General features: G+C 32.2%; 2 protein-coding genes and 1 long non-coding RNA gene across 4 annotated transcripts; 2 read left to right on the top strand and 1 right to left on the bottom strand.

The window, feature by feature from the left end:
* Window positions 1-272: 272 nt before the first annotated feature.
* Window positions 273-4,829, top strand: LOC129886913 (uncharacterized). The gene is made up of 3 exons (XM_055961814.1): window positions 273-860; window positions 1,001-1,646; window positions 3,627-4,829. The coding sequence occupies exons 1-3, from the start codon at window positions 469-471 to the stop codon at window positions 4,629-4,631; spliced, it is 2,043 nt and encodes a 680-aa protein (XP_055817789.1). The 5' UTR covers window positions 273-468; the 3' UTR covers window positions 4,632-4,829.
* Window positions 4,830-9,995: 5,166 nt separating this feature from the next.
* LOC129884845 (uncharacterized) lies at window positions 9,996-11,624 on the top strand. Its single transcript, XR_008765989.1, has 3 exons — window positions 9,996-10,058; window positions 10,568-10,642; window positions 11,296-11,624. It is a non-coding gene; the product is annotated as an uncharacterized LOC129884845 (long non-coding RNA).
* A 2,154-nt stretch (window positions 11,625-13,778) lies between these two features.
* LOC129886914 (protein EMSY-LIKE 3-like) lies at window positions 13,779-20,327 on the bottom strand. Of its 2 annotated transcripts, XM_055961815.1 has the most exons (10): window positions 19,949-20,327; window positions 18,949-19,163; window positions 18,754-18,863; window positions 18,400-18,652; window positions 18,096-18,299; window positions 17,947-18,015; window positions 16,565-16,804; window positions 16,413-16,481; window positions 16,268-16,331; window positions 13,779-14,146 (listed from the first exon to the last, which is right to left on the bottom strand). In XM_055961815.1, the coding sequence occupies exons 1-10, from the start codon at window positions 19,974-19,976 to the stop codon at window positions 14,112-14,114; spliced, it is 1,287 nt and encodes a 428-aa protein (XP_055817790.1). In that variant the 5' UTR covers window positions 19,977-20,327; the 3' UTR covers window positions 13,779-14,111. The 2 variants fall into 2 exon arrangements, with proteins under 2 accessions (XP_055817790.1, XP_055817791.1); XM_055961816.1 differs by lacking the exon at window positions 17,947-18,015.
* Window positions 20,328-22,064: the final 1,737 nt, after the last annotated feature.

A 22,064-nucleotide genomic window follows, 5' to 3' on the forward strand; every position in this document is an offset into this window, starting at 1 on the left:
AAAGAAAAGAAAAGAATTTTAAGAATTATTTTATTAAAATTTATCCACACGATAATTAAAGCGCGAAAGTAGTAAAATCAATTCGGGAACTCGCACGTGCTACCCGCTTATTAATACAATTTGAAGGAAGGTCAAGTAAGGAATTCGAGTAAAATGTAAGGGCAAAAGAGTCAATGCGTAAGATGAATTGCTTGCTTCAGATCAGGCCCATGGCTTACTACACCTATAAATGCCCAAATTCCTCAATTTCGTCTACCCATTCAAAAACCCATAACACAAAAAACTCAAAGACATACTATAAAACGGAGTACCAAAAAGATAAAAATTAAAGACGGGCTATATATATAACGAAGAAGACGAAAACTAAACCCCCAAACAAAAAAAGCATAAAATACCTAATCAAACCCTAGGCTAAAGTGGATTATAATTTATAACCATTTTTTTTTCTTCATATGTTATGTTATATATATGTGTGTGTGTCTATGTGTAAAGGAACATAGAATGGAAAAGGACTCAGTAGCAGCTACAACGACGAAGAAGACGACATGGAGTACATGGGAAGAACTTTTGTTAGCGTTTGCTGTGAAAAGGCATGGTCTAAAGGACTGGGAATCTGTAGCCATGGAACTCCAAAACCGTAGCTCTTTACCCGCCCTATTGACCGCTCAAATTTGTAAGGAGAAATACAGGGACCTACGCCGCCGCTTCATGAATAGCTATAACAACAGTTATGATGAAAAAATCATAGAACAGGATGTAGATGGGAATGGAGATGTAACGATTCCTTGGATTGAGGAGTTGAGACAACTCCGGGTTGCTGAGCTTAAACAAGAGGTTCAACAATACGATCTTTCGATCCAGTAAAATCTCTCTGTTACCTTCTTTTTTTTTTTGAATTTTAATTTTTTTTTCGGGAGTATGTGAATTTTTTTATTATACGTGGAAAACAAATTCAGTATTTGGATCTGAGAGATTTTGATCTGTGATATGATATGAACAGGTCGTTGGAGATGAAAGTGAAAAAGATGGAGGAAGAGAGAGAACAGAGTTTGAAGGAGCAGAGTTTAGATGATGGCCAGAAACCAGATCTGGAGGATGTGAAGGAAGAGAGTTCGCAAAACGACAAAAACAGCGGTGCCGATGCTAAACCGGAGGATTCCACCGGAAAGGCCGTGTCCAGCGAGGAGTCAGACCGCGAAAACCGGTCGTTTAACGAGTCTAATTCGACGGAGAACAGAGAAACCGGTGTTAAAAACGAACCGGAGCCGGTCGAGATCGGTGAAGATAAACCGGTTCAGGATGTTAAACCGGTTAGTGAAGAGGACTCGTATAATGATAGCAGTTCAGATAGACAGGAGGAAATGAAAGCCCGTCGCGACTCGGGCGATTTACGCGATACAGTAAGCGGGTCTAAGGAAGAGACTAAGGAAAACAGTGACGTGCAGAGCACGGCGACTTTAACGAAGAGAAAACGGCAGCGCGGTGGCGATGGTGGTAGAAGCGGCGGAGATGCGGCTGAGACGGGCTCTCCAGCCGTTAGAATTAAAGGGGAGGGTTCGGCGAAATCAGAGCCGTTAATTGAGATTTTAGACATTATCAGGTCGCATAAGCGCGGCTCTGTATTCAAGCGCCGGCTAGACAGCCAGGTAATGCTTCTCTACATCGCATTTTCAAATTGGTTGGCCTACAACTACTTGGTGATCAATTTTTGGTCGTCTGGACCACTTCAAAATAATTAAGAAAATCGATTAACAAAAAAGGTAATTTATTTACCAACAAATATCAACGGGTGAGATTCGTTTAAAAAAAAATTACATGCAAAAATTGATGAAAATAAAAATGAAAAAACAGATATATAGAAAGTATTCGTAGTAGTAAAAGGGAAAAGTGGATAAAACAAAACGATTAGTGGCTTCAATATATGACGTGGACGTGGTCTTCACATGTTTGTTGCCTAAAATTTCTTTTTTTCTATATTTCATGTTTAGATTTATATTTCTTTACATGCATAGAAAAAAATCAATAATTGGACTCGACACTCATATGTTGTCTACATGTGACAGTCGGGGAAAATTGTTGATTATTCCTTCTCATAAAAGAATAGGAGTTTCTGTAATTGATCTAACTTCTCCCATGCAAAAGAGGAAATATTATTTTACAGCCTAACAAAAATAAGCCTCATTCATCACGCAAAATAAAATTTCTCAATTTAATACCTACTAAATTTATGTCATAATATTTGTGATTATAAATTTTTTAATTTTTAAATATATTATAATATTTATGTGATTATAATTTATAGATTTTATTTGGTGTAAATTAAGTATAAAATTACTATAAGGTAGCGTGATAGGTCCCCGAACAAATCAGGGAAATTGATGAATTTGTATGGAGAATGGGTCCCACCAACGAGAATGCCTTGTTTGCGTCTTTGCCGCAGTGCGTTGGAGCCACTAGAATTTAATCTTAGGATCACTTTAAAAAATAAGAAAAAAACTACTTTATGGATCAGGTGAATACCGTGGGTCAGCCCATGAAAAAAAATATTATAAGGGGGCCTTTAAAGCCCAATGCATACACTTCCTTCTGTTCCCTCGGAAATGATATTCTAACTACTTGTGTTTTGAATAGAAAAAAAAATATTGTGAAAAAACTTCTACCTTAAATTTTAAAAGAATCATATACCTAAAAATAATATTGTAATATATTATAAAACATATTCTCTATTCTTTTCATTATTTGTGGTTTCACGTTTTGCCTAATTACCTATTTTCCATATTAAATATGTTGCTTTTAAGTGTTACAACGGATTAATGTTCTTTTTTCAGATCTATATATTTTCTATTGTATAACTTTGATGTCTTAAAAATTTTATGTTTAATTGCAATATTGAGATTACATAGTTCAAGTTTAACAGTTTTACATGTTCATGAAAAATTGGAATTAAACATGTCAAACCATTTTCACTTGAAAAAATTTACGACTTCTAGTAAACAAAATATCGCGAAACAAGTCAATTAATAATGTTATCCTTAGATTTCAGAAAGTTCTTTGGAATTAGGCAAGAAGTTGATAATATTATCTATGTCCATGTTTAATTTGTCGAATATATTAAAAATAAATGTCTATTTTTAAAAAAATCAAGAGATAATTAATTATATAATTTCTAGTTCATCTATTTTTTAATGTGTTTTCCAAAATGTTAAATTTTATTATATTTAAATGGTGATACAGTAAAAGTCATTCTATTTTTTTACTTTTTAAAGACGTGGCAAATCAAATATTGAACACGGCGTGCGTTAGGAGGGTGAAAGACATTGTTTTGGTCTTATCCTATTTCTCCCAAGAGATGAAATGCTACTTACTAACGAGCGTTATTTAGGTCAACCCTACCCTACTTCCTTTGGCGTAGCGTTAGGAAGTATACAGAAAAAAAAAACACGTACTTTAAATCGTTGGTTTGCCAACTTCAATGTATTTTCCATTTCTTTCTCTCCAACGAATGGAATTTACGCCACAACTACGCACCCGAGCTATCATCTTTTATTAATTCCAACTCTTTTTTTTTTCCTTTTTAAAAATAAATAAATTAAAGTTGTAGTTGATCATTTTGACTTTTCATGCAGAAAACGGACAAGTACAAGAGTATGATCCGACAACATATGGATCTTGAAACGGTTCAAGTCCGGATTGACGACGGATCCTATTGCTCTTGCCCTTCCAAATTCTACTTGGACCTGCTACTCATCTTCAACAATGCCATAGTCTACTTCCCTAAGTCATCCCCAGAGTCAACTGCAGCTAACGAACTCCGTGGCGTTGTCATGGAAGAATTAAAAAAGACCAGAACCCAGTCAAAGGATCAATCACCCGGACCATTAAGGATCCAACCTAAGCCCGAATTGGAGAGATCCGATTCTTTGCTTGCAAAACACAAGTCTACCGTTCCTATAGTAGTCTGTCGCAAGAGGAGCTCCATTTCAGCAAAAGCAGCAGCTTCTTCTGGTAATAACAAGCCAGAAAAACCAGCTGATAGTAAACCTCCTCTGAACCCAAAGCCACCCGCCATAAAGTCATCTTCGAATGAAGAAGAGAGTTCAATCAAGCTTGGGGTGAAAGAAAAGCCAGTGACTGGGGTAAGAAGTATGAGGAGGAGCAGCAAAAGCCGTTCGAATAATAATGCTTCACAATCCAACAGCAATCAAAACACGAATGCTAAGCAAACCAATAGCAGCACGGACAAAAAAGAAGAGGCGAAACCAGAGAAGAAGAAAGAAGAAAGTAAAAAACGAGGAGCTGCCGCAGACTTCTTGAAGAGGATAAAGAAGAATTCTCCTACGAAAGGAACGTTAGTGGAGGCGCTGAAGAATAATCCTCCGGAGGATGTTGTCGTTAAAGGTAACAAAAGAGAGCAGCAAAAGAAAAAAGTTGATGAACGGAGAGAAGCTCCGGTGAGGCGAAGTGGTGGAGGCAGTAGTGCAGGCAAGGAGGAAGGTAGTCCGTCAAAGAGGAGCGTAGGTCGACCACCAAAGAGAGGTGGTAGAGAAGTAGTTGTGCAAGAAAAACGTGTAAGGGAAAATAGTGAAAAGGATGATTCTTCAAAACGGCCAAAGAAACGGTCAAGGAGGTAAAATTATGATGAATCAAGTTAAAAGTACTGATGTTAGTTTAGTCTCATTTTGCAGTGTATATTTCACATCTTGTATTTTTAGTGTTAGGTTTTGATTTTGGGAATATTACATGTTAGGATTAGTTTACATCTTTTGCTTCTGTAACATGTTATTGGTGTTTGTACCTCTTCCTTGTTACAGTGAATTTTCTTTTCTCAATTAGTTTATGCTAATCGTCCCATGTCATTGCTCATTGTTTTTAACTAAAGATTGATTTAAAGATGTAAGAGAAAGAGAAGGAAAAAAGAAAAGAAAAGAGAAAAAGGATTTAATTTTACATGTTGTATGGAGCTGTTGCCTTATTAGTGGTTACAAAAAAAAGAAGCAAATAAAACTAAGCATATAAAAGTTAAACTCAAAATTCAAAGTGTAGTAAAACCTTACTATTAATATAGGTGGATCATGAAATATTATTATTTTATAGAGGTATTAACTAATTGATAAATTGATATTTATTAATTTAAAGAATGTTTTGAATTCCAGTGAAGGTTAATTTTTATATACAAGATATGGAGAAGAAATTGAAATTAATAAGAAAAAACGTCATTTTTTAAAATTAAACCCACTTGTAAAATGTCATTCATGAACGTGAAGTTATAATTAATGATCTCGGTTATCACAATAAAATGGACGTCAATAACCTGTTAAATTATTCAGGTAAAAATGATACATGTTCATACGTTCAAAGCTTAGAACAAATTATGGATACCATCGGAAAAAAAATATTGATGATGAAGTTGAAGATGATATAATACCTTTGGAACCAGTTATACTTAAGAAAATATTTATCAGATCTAGAACTCTTCATAATTTTATGGTGCAGTTCCAAAAGACAACGCCCAAACTTCTGGATGCAATAAGAAAAGTTAAAAGATGAGCTTCAACTAGATTTAAATTTTAACAAAAAAGAAAAACACAATAGAATCAAATTTCACTAAATTGTCTTATATATATTTATACTTTTAAATAATTATTAATTTATAATATTAATGGGACCATATTTTTATATAGGGGTTTTATGAAAATATATTATCTTAATATCTTATCGAAATGAGTGATTTTTTTCATTGCCCCAAGTCGGAATCGGAGGAAAATATTATCTTAGAGGGATTTTTAATTTACCAAGTATTAATTTAGTGAGGTTTTATTATAATATAATAAATCAGTATATTTCATAACTGAGGTCTGGAGCGTGTAGTGTAATGCTGACCTTATCATAATCTCTTTTCTAAGGTCATATTCTTAGTAAGTTGAAGTTGTATTATGTCCTCTGTAATCACCTTTTAACAATATTTCTTCGACCTATTTCTACATCTCCTGAAACCATTCATAGCCAAAATCTCACACCTCTGCACTAAGAAATTTGTGTATTTTTTTCTCTTCATATTATCGAACCATCTCAATTTCGTTTCCTGCATTTTGACTCTCTGTCAAAGCCCACTCCTACGCCTTATCCTAATATCTTCATTTCTACTTTTATTTTTTCTACTATATTCATACATTCATCTTAATATCTTTATTTTCGCCACTTTGTGAAGGGGGGAGTATATGGCAGCAATAGATGAAAAAAAGGTGGAAGTAGGCTCTCTTTGTATATTTTTCGTTATATAAGGAAATAATGTGCGTTCTGTCATTTTATTTCAATATATATACTTGTTATATTTTTCATAATAGAGTAGACATTTTCTACTATGATCTTATTCTCACTTGAAGTTCAACTTCAGTATATTCAGTTTTAGGTGAAAAAGAAAAAGAACCAAATGATGTATACTTTATGATAATAATATTGAACTTTAACTTGTAAATAATGATTTCTCAATAGTAGCAAAGCTCATAAAAGAAAGATATGTGTAGATAGTGTTGGAAAGTGACATTGTTAGTATCAGTGGATGATTTTTTTTCTTGGAACCTTAGAATTATGTTTGACTTCCTCAAAGAGAAACTTATTTTAAATAAAATTAGTAGTATTTGGTTATAAATTTTTAAAATTTAATCTGGAGTTGAATTTTAAATTTAAAAAAGTGTTTCAAATACAATTTCATCTTTAATTTCAACATCATATTTTTTAAATAAAATAAAAAAATATTTAAAATTTATAATCGAACGCCTACTTATTTTTCGCATCCTTTAATGCTCGTTCGATGTCAAAAAGATCGGTCAAGACCCACCACTTTGATCCCAAATGTTTACAATCTTTATAAAATTTATTTTTGTCGAATCCCTTTGAAACCACTTTTATTAAATATAATATAATGAAATTTAATTCGTAATTTTAAAATGTATCTTAACCAAATAATTTATTATAGCACATCACAATTTTCTTTTCTTTTTTTAAATTAGTATAAATACCCGCTTGATGCGCGGATATTTTGAAATTAATTTAGATTGTAATTCTATTTTCTTGAACGCGTTATGACATATTCAGTTAACGAATATCTATTTATCATCCACATGAAAGATTCAAGTTGTGTGAGTAGATTTACTTTGAAAATTAATTTTCTATAATTCTGAAAATTTATCTACTCTCAAATCTGTTCAAAAAACGCATTAGATTTTCATAGTTGAAATTATAAAATCAGATATATAGAATTGTAGAAGCATGAACCATACACTAAGCAATTTTAGAGGATGCATGGCTACCAATCAATCAGACCATTGTCTTTTAGTTTTACAATACTTGCCTGAGCTTCTGCAAAAATCATAAGCGAATAATAAATTAATTCATATAAAACATATAGAGTATAAAGTTGTGCTTATTTCAACACTTTCTAATTCTAGTTTATTTTATTTTATATATTTTTTTAAAAAAGCTTCAATTATACTAATCTACTCTACTTTGGTGACTACTCAATTTAAAGGCTATGAAAAATATGTGAAGATGTGTCAGATCTTGCTAAATACATAATTTTACATTAACTATAATACAATAATTATAAATCTTAATAAATAAGACGAAGCAACATAAATTGAAGATTAAGTTAATTTTTAAAAAAATAAAGAGAGAGAAAATTGTTACTCCCAAACAAAAGGAAAAAAATAATAATCCTTATATGCTTATTCCGAATATAACTTTCCGTACCTCCTAATCACCTTTTAACACGGATAATCTTTGCTTTAAGATATTTTATACAAGAAATAAGTTGCAACTTCAAAAATAACATATAGGCAGTACATTATATTCGTCTAAATATTTATTGAAATTTCAAATATATTTAAAGATAAGTAATCTAATAAGATAGACTACTTTTATTTTTATTTTAAACAATGAGTCCATTTGAAACTCATTTTTTCAGCCGTGAGTTATGTATATCCTTATTTGAATTTCAAAAGACATTTATATTTTAAATTTAGTTCAGATTTTTTTTGTTTTTTTTTCTCGGAGCATTGTATTCCAATCTTAGTATTTGAAAATTAGGCTTATATTAATTACAGATAATCATGAACTTAGGTGTGGAGATAATCATTTTCTCCAAATAGTTAGGCTATTGATTATAATTGTTTAAAGAAAAAGGTTTTAAAATAGAAAAGCAGACTCCATGACGATCATGACATCGAAGTTGTTATATTTTATATTTGAATTTAAAGATAAATAAATGTCTTGCCCATGAATTCTCGCAATTGGTATTGTCGATCCTTTATACTATCATCTGCGATAGCTACGACTTGATTATATGTATATATTAAAAGAAATCAGTGAATTGATGTCTCTCCCCATGCCTTTTCCATTTGGAAGTGCACGTTAATGATATTTATAAATCTGTTAGCACATGAAGAGACAAAGTAAAAAATCGTGTCATTCTTAAGCTTATAATTTAGTGATAACAATAATAATCATTCAATCTAGCGAAGAAACTAGATAGAAAAAATAAGATAAAGATCATTTAGATAGAAAAATAAGATAAAGATCATTTCATAATATTATTGTTGTTATTATTATTACAAATATTATAATTATTACTATTACTATTATTATTATTTTTAAATTGCCAAGTGACTTTTCAATAGCTTGCCACTTGATTTAACCACATTGCAAACTACTCTCCTTTATTATATATATAGATTAACAATATATCGATATCGAATATACTAGGATAAATAAATAAAACGGAGAGTATTCTATTTTTTTGAAAATTTTATGTAACTTTTGCATACAGCATAATTTTTTATTGGTGTGATTTAAGAGATCAACGATTGGTCTAATCATAACATGAGAGAACTTTACTTGCAGGTTTTGTTTAATATAATTTTGGTTACTGTCTGTTTTATTGAATTGTTAGTGAAAAAAAATTGTTTTAGAAAAAATGATACTCAATGTAATCTTATAAATGGAGGTATAGGGAGGGTAGGATTTACGCAAATCTTACCATTATCGTTGCGAGGAAGAGAGACTATTTTCGATAGATCTTCGACTCAAAAAAAATATATCGAAGTAGGAAAGTAAGAAAAAAAAGATATAATAAATTAAAATAGCGTTGTACAAAACAAATGTAGGCTATAAGAACAAATATTAATTCACATTGAAGAAAAAGAAATTACGTGATATCTAAATCATACTACTAAAAAAACGATAACACTTGACTTTGTACTAACCTTCTATCTTAATTCTCCACCTCCATACCTTTTTATCTAAATCATATCCTCAATCGATTAAAATTATGCCATGCCTTGTCTAATCACCCTCCCAAGTTAATTCTAATTTACTTATCAGGTGAAAATAGTGAGTATAACATTTAATATTTCTAGTTTTCATTTTTGTTGCAATTTGTATTAGACTACAACTTTCTTCTATTTTTTTTTAATAAAAAAACTCCTTCTAAAAAGGTGAATTAATGGCATCTTGAAGCATAGATATCAAACAAACCATTCAAGAATTTGCTTAATTGTCAAGATACTTCATTTTTACTTAGTTTTTTTTTTGGGTACTTTCTTTAATCCTAATACACAAAAGCAGACAGAGACAGACACACTTTAGATGTTCCAAAAATAGTGACCCAAGAAACATTCTTTTTTATCATTTTGACTCACGTTTGACAAGTAGCATTTTTAGGAAGAAAAACACTTATTGCAATGTAGGTTTTTTTATATGTAACGACCCTTAATGGTCGTTTTGAATACTAGGGCTTTTTATTTCATAAAAGACTCACCCCATAAATTTTTAATGGGTACTTTGGACTAATTGATAACTAAGGTTATTTAGTTGAGGGGTAAATTTAAATAACTAATTTAATTAGAGGGCTAAGTTAATAATTTATTTAATACCCTATACCATTTTATTTATTAAAATAAGTTAGTAGGGTTACACTTTTGGGTCAAAATTTAGAAGAAAAACAAAAGAGAGTTCTCGCCAGTGACTTCGGCGCAACAGGACACAAACCTGAATTGCTTTAGGTAAGATTCATTATCCCTAAATTCAAACCTTAATTTCTGTAAGGGTGTAAATGGGTAGAGGACATTATATTATAATATTAAATTTGAATTGTAAAAAGAACTTGGAAGTTAGCATGCGTACTGTTGAAAATTTTCTACAAGATTTTGGTCAATTGAATAATGATTATAGGCTAATATTTAGGGTGATGATATATATTAAATTCTTAGTTAGGTACTGCATTTTGTAGTTAATTTCTTTGTGTAATTTGGGTTTGGTTTCGGATATTTTCATAATTACCATAATTTAATTCAAGTTTTAATATATTGAGGTAGGTAATTAAATAGTAGGTGTATTGTATTATATGAATACCATTAAATTTGTGTTATTTGGAGGAATTAAGACTTAACCCTAGGCTTGAGATTTTAAGAAATTGATTATAGAATTGGGTGAGTTGTTGGGTCTAGGTTAAACATGTAAATAATATTGGTGTCTACGGACTAGTTACTTATAAATATTGTATAATTGATAGATTGGAAACGTGAGGCTTTGAAGGAAGGAAAGACATTCGTGAATTAGCTTGCTTGGATTCGATTCTTCGATTGAGGTAGGTTATGTTTTTATTCTATATCATAGATAGACTCTTAATAGTGATTGATATTCATTGAGTAATATGTGTGAAGTTTACTACGCATTTAATTGTTGTGGTTTGGATGATTGATATGTTGTTGTGATTGGTCTAAAATTCTGAGGCAATGAAATCCATAATCTTGAACTTGCCCTATCAAAAATGGTGCCTTGAATAAAGAAGGTTTGGTGAAATATTGTTAATGAAGTGGAATGTAATCATAAGGAATGATAAATTAATTATATTTGGATCGGGTGTCACGTTCCGACAAGGTATATTTGGATCGAGTGTCACGTTCCGACACGGTATATTTGGATCGGGTGTCACATTCCGGCACGGTAATATTAAAGGGAAATAAATTAATATTACTTAATATTACCCAATCTCCAAAAACTCATATTTCAAAAGAGTGTGATGTGGAGGCTTGAGTCCTTATGTGTGATCTTGATATTATTGACTGTTTATGTAATTGTTCATTGGTTGCCACCTGTTAAGTGTTGTTGTTGATTTTCCACTATTATTTTATGTATATTAATTTCTATTTTGAGTCGCCGATGATACCTACTCAGTACATGTTGTCCTGTACTGACCCCCTACTTATATCTTTTCTTGTTTTATTTTGTGGAGTGCAGCGAGTGTTCCACAGACTTCGACTCGACCTCAGCTCTAGTCCGTCTCAAGTTCATTGGATTTAAGGGTGAGCAATCCTTCTAGCTCGTGATGGATTCTTTAGTCATGACATGATGTCCTTAGTGTTCGGACACGAACTATGTCACTTATTTTATTTTAGTGTTTGACATTCTAGACTTAGTATTTTAGAATTATATGTCCTTGATGTGATGACTTTCAGATTTTAGGGAACGTTATGTAGTAAACTCTTGTCGATTGTTATTTCTTACTTTATAAGTTTGAGCTTCCGCGTTATTATTATACTTTATAAGTTGGGGTTCACATCGTTGGTTCTCCCACCTAGGAGGTTAAGTGTGGGTGCCACTCATGGCCCATTTTGGATCGTGACATTATACAATCAATGTGATTTAACATGTTATTGCATGATATTTTAAAGTTATTTTTTATCGCATGTAAACTTAATTTGATGGTGTAAAAAATTGATAATTTATCGATGTAACGGTATGTCAATAGCATAAAATATAATAACATGTTAGTAATTTTTACTTTTGTCGGGTTATTAACTAACGCTTATCACATAAATATCCAAGTTGTGTAAACTATCTACCCTGTTAGTGAATACAACTTAGAATCCGTTTGAATTAACATATAAGTTGATGAAAACAGCTTATAAGCAAGCTGTTTTTAGTTTTTTGAATATTTGACTGGTCAACTTAAAATCATTTTGTGTTTAAAATAAACCCAAAAATATAATTGGGCATGTTTGACTTAATTTATCTAAAACAACTTATAAATCAAAAAAAAATTTATTGGATTACCCCAACTTATTTTTTTGATTTATAAGCTATTTTTAGCTTATAAATTGTTTTAGATAAACTACCAAACAGGCTCTTAACCATCCACCCACCCCCACCGCAAAACAAAAACAAAAGGTACATAAACATAAGAATATGTGTCCTTATAGTACATTGAACATATTTCTTTGGTATGGTGATCCTTTGGTGCAATAATTTTATTATATATATATATGTCACTATGTATTACATTAGCTGAATACTTAACATTAGCACTGGTTCTCAAAGAATTCATTTTCTCCCTTCACCTCTCCATGTATTTAGGAATTTTACCAAGTTGAAGGGTCAAGATTTTAATGTGGATTAAAATACTAATTAATCTTAAAAAATGATTATAGTATCACTCAAAAAATTCATAATAATGTATACTTGTCAATTGGAAGAGTGACATAAAGTTAATAGTTGGAAAAATAGTGAAGGAAAATGACTTCTCTCCTTAAGTGAGAGAAGTCATATACTCTTATTTGGTTTAAGAAAAAACACAAAATGATTAACTTTTTCCTAAAAATATTTTCTGTCATACCAAACACGCCGCCTACGGGTGGTTCTTTTTCCAAAATACAACACAAGTACTAAAAACGTTTTCCACAAAAATCCAAGTCCTCTCAAAACTACAAATAAAGTTGTACTCTCTCTATTTCATATTAATTAAATTTATAAGGCAATACATACTTATTAAGAAAATTTAAGATATAAATTAAAGACCACTTTTCACTTTGCATTTTTAGTTATTCTCAAACTACTTTTGAACATATAAATAATTCAAAGCAAAATCATAAATACGAGCAATTAACTCTCTTGAAATTATCACTTAGAAAATATAAATGAGGAGAGAAAATGGAAGAAATTTTTAACAACTCTCTTGAACTTTGAACAATTCACTAATTTTGAACATTAAAAAAAGGCTCAGCAATTCACTTAATATGAAATCGAAGGAGTATTGTTTTTTGGTACTGCATCAAGCATCCTTTTTTTTTCATATACATTTTCTCAAAATCTTTCCCCACAAAAATAGATAAACCTCACTTATGGATTACACTAACGTCGTTTGGTAGGGCGTATAAAAATAATGTTTAAATAGAGTATATTAATTATTCATAGATTATTTGATTTGGTATATTAAAGATAGTGTACATCGCATAAAAATATTTATTTGCAAAGATATCCTCCACAATCATGGTGGAAAAGATATAAAAACAATTTTGAAGGTAATTGGATCTTTAATCATGTTATTGCATGTATTATATTCCCTTGCATTACTAATACCTAAAAATCCATGGTATTAGTAATACACATCTTACTACTCAATAAAGTGTATAATTAATACATAGCATAAAAAAAATACCAAACAAAATATTACTAATACACAAAGTTAATACATGCACTATTTTTGTTAATACACGACCATTTCTCAAAATCTTAGTGACTAAAGAAGGCTACTGTCCTTTCACAGCTTTAAAAGTTCCTCTATAGTTTAGTCTTAGACTATTCAAATACAAGGCATTTCTATTTTAACACGAAACATCTTTGAAAATGCAAACACACTATTACAAAGTTGGCAACTTAAACCTAAATCAGCAACAAATGAACGACTAAAGAATAATTAAGCTGTTCAATTTCTACCAGCGCCATCATCAGAACCACCTTCATTTTTACAAGATCACACGTTAAATTTGCTACAGTTTAATTTTACAAGAGCACTAAATTGCCACTAGATGAAACAATAATCCAACTACAAATAGGCCTATGCAGACAAAAACTAGAATACAATAATATAATGTTAGCAAAAGCTTTCCTTGAACATGGCATTATACAGCTGACCTAAAATCACTGTGTTTCACAACATATGGCGAACCCATCTAGAATACACGCATGCCCTCCCTTTGCTCCTCCATTTAGCTGTTATTTCAAAGGTTCATGCCACAGCTTCTATATACCACTCAGTTACCATCATGGTATCCCTGTCATTCCTGGGTCATTGCTTGCATGAAATGTTCATCTGCAGCAGGAACACAGATCAATAGGGAACGCAAGTATGGGAATCCAATCCGTAGGAGGCGACTCCTAGTGCATTGAAGTTAATAAAAAGTAGATGCTATAAGATAAAAGCGCATTAGTCTTCATACTTTTTTCCCAATACACGATGATTGTTGTTAGAACATTAATTATAAGTGTACTACAAAAAAGTTCAATTATAAGTATACATTTTAAGACCTGATCAGTTGCAATCAGAATAGCACCGCTATTGTTATGTAAGAGGTGTTCCAACACCAGATGGACTCCAGGATCCACTTTACTAGTAATTACAGACTATTTTCCATGTAACCTTGGTGGAAACACACAACAATCGCAAGTTTTCATGCTTCACTAAGAAATGTCAACGGAAACATGAAGGTTGGAGAATCCTCATAGATGCATTCCACATGATACAGAAATAACCTTTTACTCCCTACTCTTTCATCTTACACTTCTCAGTTTCCAAAAAACCATTTATGTAATAAATACTGTCAACCGGAACCTAATTCTATCGTATTCAACACAACTATAATACCATCTAACACATTGAGCTTCAACTTTAACTGTTTCACATTTATATGATTCTTGTTTCATCATACATGATAAGTAGTATCTTGCTTTTATGTACTTATGTGTAGATGTTCTTTTCCATGTCATTTATTTCATTACAATTAATATGTTTCGAGCCTCCAAGGGTGTAGGTCAATGAAGTGGGTTGAGAACCATGAGGTCTTAGATTTAAATTCTAGCGGAGGCAACAACACTAGGTGATTTCTTCCTATCTGTCCAAGCCTTAGTGGATAGAGTTATCCAATTGTTGTGCTAGTAGGAAGTAGCATGTATCCTGTGAAATTAGTCGAGGTGCAAGCAAGCTGGCCTGGACACCACGTTAATCCAAAAAAATTAATGTTTCTATGTCAATATGTAACATTAAAGCATCGGTAACTTGAACTTAGTGATTTCTACTTCTATATGAAATAAAAATTTACCAGATGGTCAAATACGTATTTGTTCTTAAAATATGTAGCTCGGTATGTTCTCTAATTAGAGAAGTGAAACGAAATAACATGACGGTAGATATCATACTAAGCTTCCTATGATGATTAAAAACAACTTGACGTGAAACTTATTTTTCTAAAGAAACAAATTTGACAAGAAACTATCAAGTACCATAGAGAGAAAATGCACAATTATGTCTTGCAGGGTACTTCAACTTTCATTCACTCCAAGAACACAATTTAGAAGCATAGGAGTACTTTGATAAAAATTATAACATTCCTGTCAGCAAGGGAACTTGTCCCACATCATTCAAATGGGAAACTGTACAGCAAGTCAGAGGTATTGAGGGCTAAGGATACAAGAACATAGGCAAGAAATAATCCATTTTAGTCACAACAAAATGAAAAATGTGCGAGGCTGTAAGCCTATACTTGACAATCTAGACTCCTTGTAAGATAGAACGAGGAGACACATTTATTTTGACTTGTAAATATGGCTTCAACACAACCTTTGTGCTAGTATTAATCTATGATACCTTTTCTCAGAAAAAAAAGGAATGGCAATGTCTCTAATTTTGGAAGTACACTGATATTCCCAAACAATGATCTTGTCTTAAGTCCTTCGAGTTATGCTTGTTTGGAATCATAAGGCCTTGTATTGAATTTTGGACTTATCCGAACAACGTAAAAAGTCCAGCTCAAATTATGGTATTAAAGGTATCAAGAAAAGAATCATTCCAAAATCTACATAAAGTAAAAGGAAGTAGAATGAAGAAGCATTGGGGAAGGTCTACCAAGCTATTATATTTCTTTTTCATTTTCTGTCTTGGAAAGATAATTTTTTCAAAACCACCTTGGATTTAAATCATGGGAGATAAACATTTTGCTTCCGCAGAAAAATTGAACTTGACCTCAAATAGAAATAAGCCTAAGCCAAACAAGTAAACTTTTACAACTTGATAGGAATTCAGACTTTGAAAAAAATAACGGAGTTTTTTTTTTTGATAAGTTGAGAAGGATCATCGAGTTAAATTCTCTAATTGAAATGCACCAATCATGATGATAAAATGAGAAGAAAATGCAGGAATGTTTTGGCATAGTCATACCACTCTCTCCATCAGAGATCTCCCCGAGCCTTGAGATTGCCTCCAGAAGTGCTTGCTCATGCTCCTGCATAGTGATATACTTAATTTCCTTTGGCACAAATGAGCTAGAAGTAAGCATAACTGGACAGGTGAGTATGCCTCTAACCTTTAGCACTTTCTTTGCCTTCTCGACTTCCAAGGGATCTGGACGACTGGCGCCAAAGACCCTCTCCACCTGACGACATTTGCCAGTCTATGAACAAATATAGAAAGTGGAACATCTAAATGTGCAATAGATATTAAAATACTGCTGCTAACCTCTTTAATCAGTGTGTCTGTGTGAAGTAACTGGATATCATCAGAACCTTTCTTTCCTCCATTCTGTGACGGTGGAAAGCCTTTTCTGGACTGAGGTTTAGCCAACCCCCTCCCCCTCCCTGCACCTGGACCACTATCACGCCCTACAGGCCTATTCACACCACGGCCTGATCCATCATAATTTCCATGACGAGAAATTCCTGGATCTTCACCCTCCCACTGAATATCTTCTGGAGAAATCTGTCAGAGAAAAGATATGTAAATCTGACCCTTCCAAGAAAACTAAAAGAAGACAACTGATAACCAAAATTAATAAAAGAAAAAATGAATAATGAGCTAGATATAGAGTAGGTTATTCAGGCGACAGTTCACATTGGACTGTGCATGTGCCAAAGAGGCAATTTTATGGCTTTTCTAAACATGAGATGGATATCATGCTAATAACAGACTGTATGATGAGTTTGAGAAGGTTCTGGTAATGAACAGAGCAAGTTATTCAGCAAACATCTACACCTTATTAAAGTTTTCCTACTCAATTAGAGTAACTCCGACAATTATTTATTGAAGCAGCAGCAAATATAAGGACTTGAACTGATAAATATGGATGATGAAAAGGAAATTTCACAAGGACACACCTGAGAGAGAAATTTAATATAAGGACTTGAACTGCCAGATAAAATACACCACATAGTATACATCAGATCATTCATAGTCTCATACAGAAGTCAAATATTAGACATAAGCAAAATGTCTTGGTTTCGCTACTTCTTCATAGATATATTAGACCCTTTAGCTCCCATTCTGCTATATGGAGGAATTTTTCTGTCAGTGCATACTCCAGAAGACTTGATAATGGACCAGCAATCTCCCAAAATACAAGGTGTGAACTTCATTTATAATGCAACTTTAAAGGCACATGCAATAAAATATTGGACTTGGTATGCATCAAAAAGTTATAGCTATATAACATTTATGGAAAAGAGGTTCCATGTAAAACACATATAGTTGCCCATCAAAAAACAGGGAAGTTATACCTTCAAAAAAAATATGGGGAAGTCATCTTTATACAGGTTTTTGCCCTCTTTCCAAGGGAAAAGGTTCAGATTGGAAATTCAGAATTATCCTGAACTTCAATCCCGAATTACCTTGAATTTATTTGTAACTTGGTTGCGCAATAAATGCAGACTTCTAATGAATACTTTAGAGAATGCTTGGCCACATCAGAAGTCAAGGAATACAAAGCATGCAGCGTTCAGAACGGTATAAAAGCTATTTTTCTTGGTACAACCACCCTCATAAACCAATAAGAAAAAGAATTTTCCAGCAGGACAGCAAAAGAGGCAATCAAAAGCTGTATGCTATCAGAACATAGCATCCATTACCTCTGAAAGATTAACCCATTCCCACGTCTCATTTGCAGTACTCATGTCATAAACAAGAGCATGTCTACCCTGAAAATGTGCATCACAAGATTTATGCATTCAACCACGAAAAGAAAAAGAAAAGCTTCAAGCAATAAAATCAGGTGTACCTCGGCTTTGTTATAGTCAGTAATGACTGCCTCATAAAAATTATTGTCATCAGGCCATCTAGTCCTTACTTTCCTTCCAATCAATGAATCAACTGATGCCGCTTTAGCAGGTTCAGAAACCCGATTATCGAATTGGCCTCTTCCAAATGGACCAGAAGACGGGTACTGCATTTTCATAGAAGGTGCACCAGGCATCATCTGGCCCTATGAATAGATGTGCGATGGGAAAATATTCAGAATAAGAGAATAGTTAAACCTTACACTGGTGGACTGCACAGAATAAAGCATAAAACATCAGACATACAGATTTACTTTTTTTGCCCTTAGGCCCCATCATAGGCCCTCTCTTGGCAGCAGATGAAGATGGCTGGTTTCCAGCAGCCAGAGCAGGTGGGTGAAAAGTAGGAGATGGTCCAGCAAAGGACTGTGACGGTAAAGGTGGAGCTATCTTCTGTTTCTTCCGTGAAGCTGAGACAGAAGGACTGGGTAATGGGTCGTGAATAGCTTGACCAGTGCCATGCATACCAGGCTGATGAGCCCCTGATTGCCTCCACTCCCTATAACCAATAATAAAAAGCTATCCTTTAGAACTTTGACGAACTCTAGAACACCGGAGATTTGCTTAATAAACTCAAGATGGACAGCGACAAGAGCTAACCTTATTCTTCGGATGACATCATCAGCATTAACTCTACCAAGAAGTTCTCTATGTTCTTCATTGGACAATCTTAACTCTTTTCTTAACTCCGTTATCAAACTTTCTTTCTCCTGAATAAAATATATTCATTGAGCAGTCATTTAAACCTGATCAAACAAATGAACAAATTAGATTTCATGGTATGATAAAAGGTACCCAAGAAATGGCATCAGCTTGAGCTTTAAAGGCTCTTAGAACCGAACTGTATGCTTCTTGCTCAAGCTGGTGAATTTGGGCCTCCATATCAGTTTCACCATACATCCTTTGGTAGGTTACAGAAGCCATGACAGCAGATCTCCCATTTCCATTCATGCGGCCACCACCTCTTGGAATCCTATTTTGATGTGATGGGGGAAGATCATCATCTGTTCCTGCAATCACCCAACAAGTTGTGAGAAAATGAAAGTACAACGAGCACCAGGAGTATGTATAATACAACACAATGTATGAAAATTATCCATATCAGCGCTGTATGATTAACAAAGGCATAAAAACATATGAGAAAAAATACATTACTTGAACTGTCACCACGAAGTAAGGACCAAGGGGCAGTTTGGATTTCAATCCAACAAAAGAATTCTCCATTTTCCATTTTGAGTAGAAAACTAAAGCTAAACTGCAGCTGATTGACAATTTTTATAGGTCTAAAATGAGATTTAAACTTCTATTCAGTATCAAGATCTTGTGGAAGACTACAAGCATTTGAAGACTATCCCAAAGTTGCATACAAGATAATAATTAACTGCCAACTCTACTTTACATTTTGCTTTTATAAAAAATCTAACAGTTTCTTCAAGCAAGTTTCACTATTTCATAATAAATCCAATAACTTAAGTTTAAACTTCTCACTGCAAAATGGCTCAAGCAGACCCCAAAAGACCAAGAAATTGAACACATATCAACAACACCCAGAATCATGTAAAATTTAACCACCATAATCCAAAGAAAAAGGCAAAAAAAAAGTACAAACAAATACTCCCTCAAACAAAACATACCCAGTACCACAACAGCTCAAAATTCCAAGTTAACAAAAACAGGAGCCAAAAAGATCCCAACTTTCACAATGTAGAGGCTAATCTCACTAACCTTGAACCCTAATTAAGCTACAAGCATCACAAAACTAAAGAAAAATAGATGCAATCTTGAAAACACTAACCACTGCTGTCGTACGGTTCGTAGTCCATAGCCAGCTTGCAAAGTGAAACAACCCCCAGATGAAGAAAAAACAAATCAAGGCTTAAAGGGTGCTTTGAAAACCCGACATGAACAATAATACTAAATCCCCCAGAAAACAACGAATTGTGTTAGAAAATTAAGCAAAACCAAAATACGAGTGGGTTTTCTGGGAATTTTTGAGGGTTAGGATTTACGAAACAAAGGAAAACGAATGGGAATTGTGTGATTATGATAGAATTGAAGGCGAAGATGAGAAGGAGAATCACCGAAAGGCGTATCAGCATAGGGGGAAACCGGACGTGAAATAGGTCTATGGAATTTAGTTTATTGGGATGTTTGGAATCCGCCTTAGGGATTTGGAAATTTTTATGATGTTTTTTGATTTTGACCAAAAATTGACTTTAGAAATAACTTGACTTCTTCCTATAATCCTCTTGAACACAAAGCAGTAAGGGATCGTATGGTAGCCCAAAAAGAAATAAATTATTTATGTATTAATTTTTATATAATTTATATAATATTTAATAAGTAGATATGAAATAAATTATTTATGTATAAAATTAATATGATATTTGATCGATAATTTAACAATACAACATAACTAATATATGTATGCATAAAATGATGCATGAATTCACTCATAACTAATCCTTATATTACTAATAATTATACAACTCTTACCCACGACCAAATGACCTCTAAGTATAGTAAATGTTCACATTTTATTATAAAGAAAATGGTCTAATATATCTTTTAAGTTTGCGATTTAGAGTTAATAAATCCCTCATAATAAAAATAGTTCACATATACCATTATCATTATAAAAATGACTCACATATATTTTTATCGTTATAAAAGTAGCTCACATGTACCCTTTTCATCTGATGGAAGTGAAAAGAACAATTTTAAATTTATTTTTTTATTATTTTTTAAAAAAATCTTTGTAGGGGGTATAATGGTTTTTCTAGCAAAGTCAAGGATATATTTGATATACACATATTTTTATTTTTATTTCTGTGACTTCTACAACTAATTTGAATTTTATATATCTCCCTTATAGATGCATTTATTATTATTATTTGAGTTTTTTATTTTTATTTTATTTTTTTCTTTCATTCTTTAGTGTAAAATATATGAGAAATAAAAAAAAAAGTGTGAATGAAAAAAGAGAAAAAAGTTTAAAACTATTTTTTTTGCGACTATATTGTAATTTTCTTTTTGTATTTCTTTAAAAAAATTGGGACATCTATGATAAATTTTACAAGAAAATGATGGAAAAAATAAGTTTGACCATTTAAATAATAAATTCAAATTAGTTGTTGAATCAAATAAGTCAAAAAAATTCACGTGTGAAAAGGATCAAATATACTCCTATATGATTTTTTTAAAAAATTGAATAAATTTAAAATTATATTTTTCACTTCCATGAGACCAAAAGGGTCTATCTGGGCCCTTTTTTTATATGAACCACTTTTATAACGAAGAATATATCAAGTCTAAATCGCAAAGCTGAGATATATATCATGTCCTTTTCCGTTTGTTATATTATATAATAGATTGGATAATTTCTTTCTCAAAACAATATTGATATGTATTAATTTAAAATATTGAAACAATATTCACAATATCAAACTTTTTTTAATTTGAACTAGATACATAGAGAAAAAAATATTTTTTTTAAGGATAGTACACAAGTACCCCCTCAACTATAATCGAGATCGCTATGACACACCTTAATTATACGTAGGTCCTATTATCCTCTGAATTATTTTAAAGTGTAATAAAATACCCTTCAGAGATGGCACAGAGAGTGTGTTCACTTTCTTGGAGGCATATGAGAGACGAAAAAGAAGTATTCAAATCTGATTAATTTGGACACATGTCTATTTTCAATTGGACATTTTTATTATTAATTAATACACATAGTAGTTAACATTAAAACTTAAGTTGATATCTTTTAATTAATTTTTTTTTCATTATGAAATAGAGCCCAATTTTATCATTTTTAGAAATATATATTTTTTTCACAACATACTTAAATTGCCGGTGATCTTTTTCCAGATATTTCATCAACTTGTATAATATCGAAAGAATTT

The sequence above is a fragment of the Solanum dulcamara genome, chromosome 4 (assembly GCF_947179165.1).
Source record: "Solanum dulcamara chromosome 4, daSolDulc1.2, whole genome shotgun sequence".
Taxonomy (NCBI): domain Eukaryota; kingdom Viridiplantae; phylum Streptophyta; class Magnoliopsida; order Solanales; family Solanaceae; genus Solanum; species Solanum dulcamara.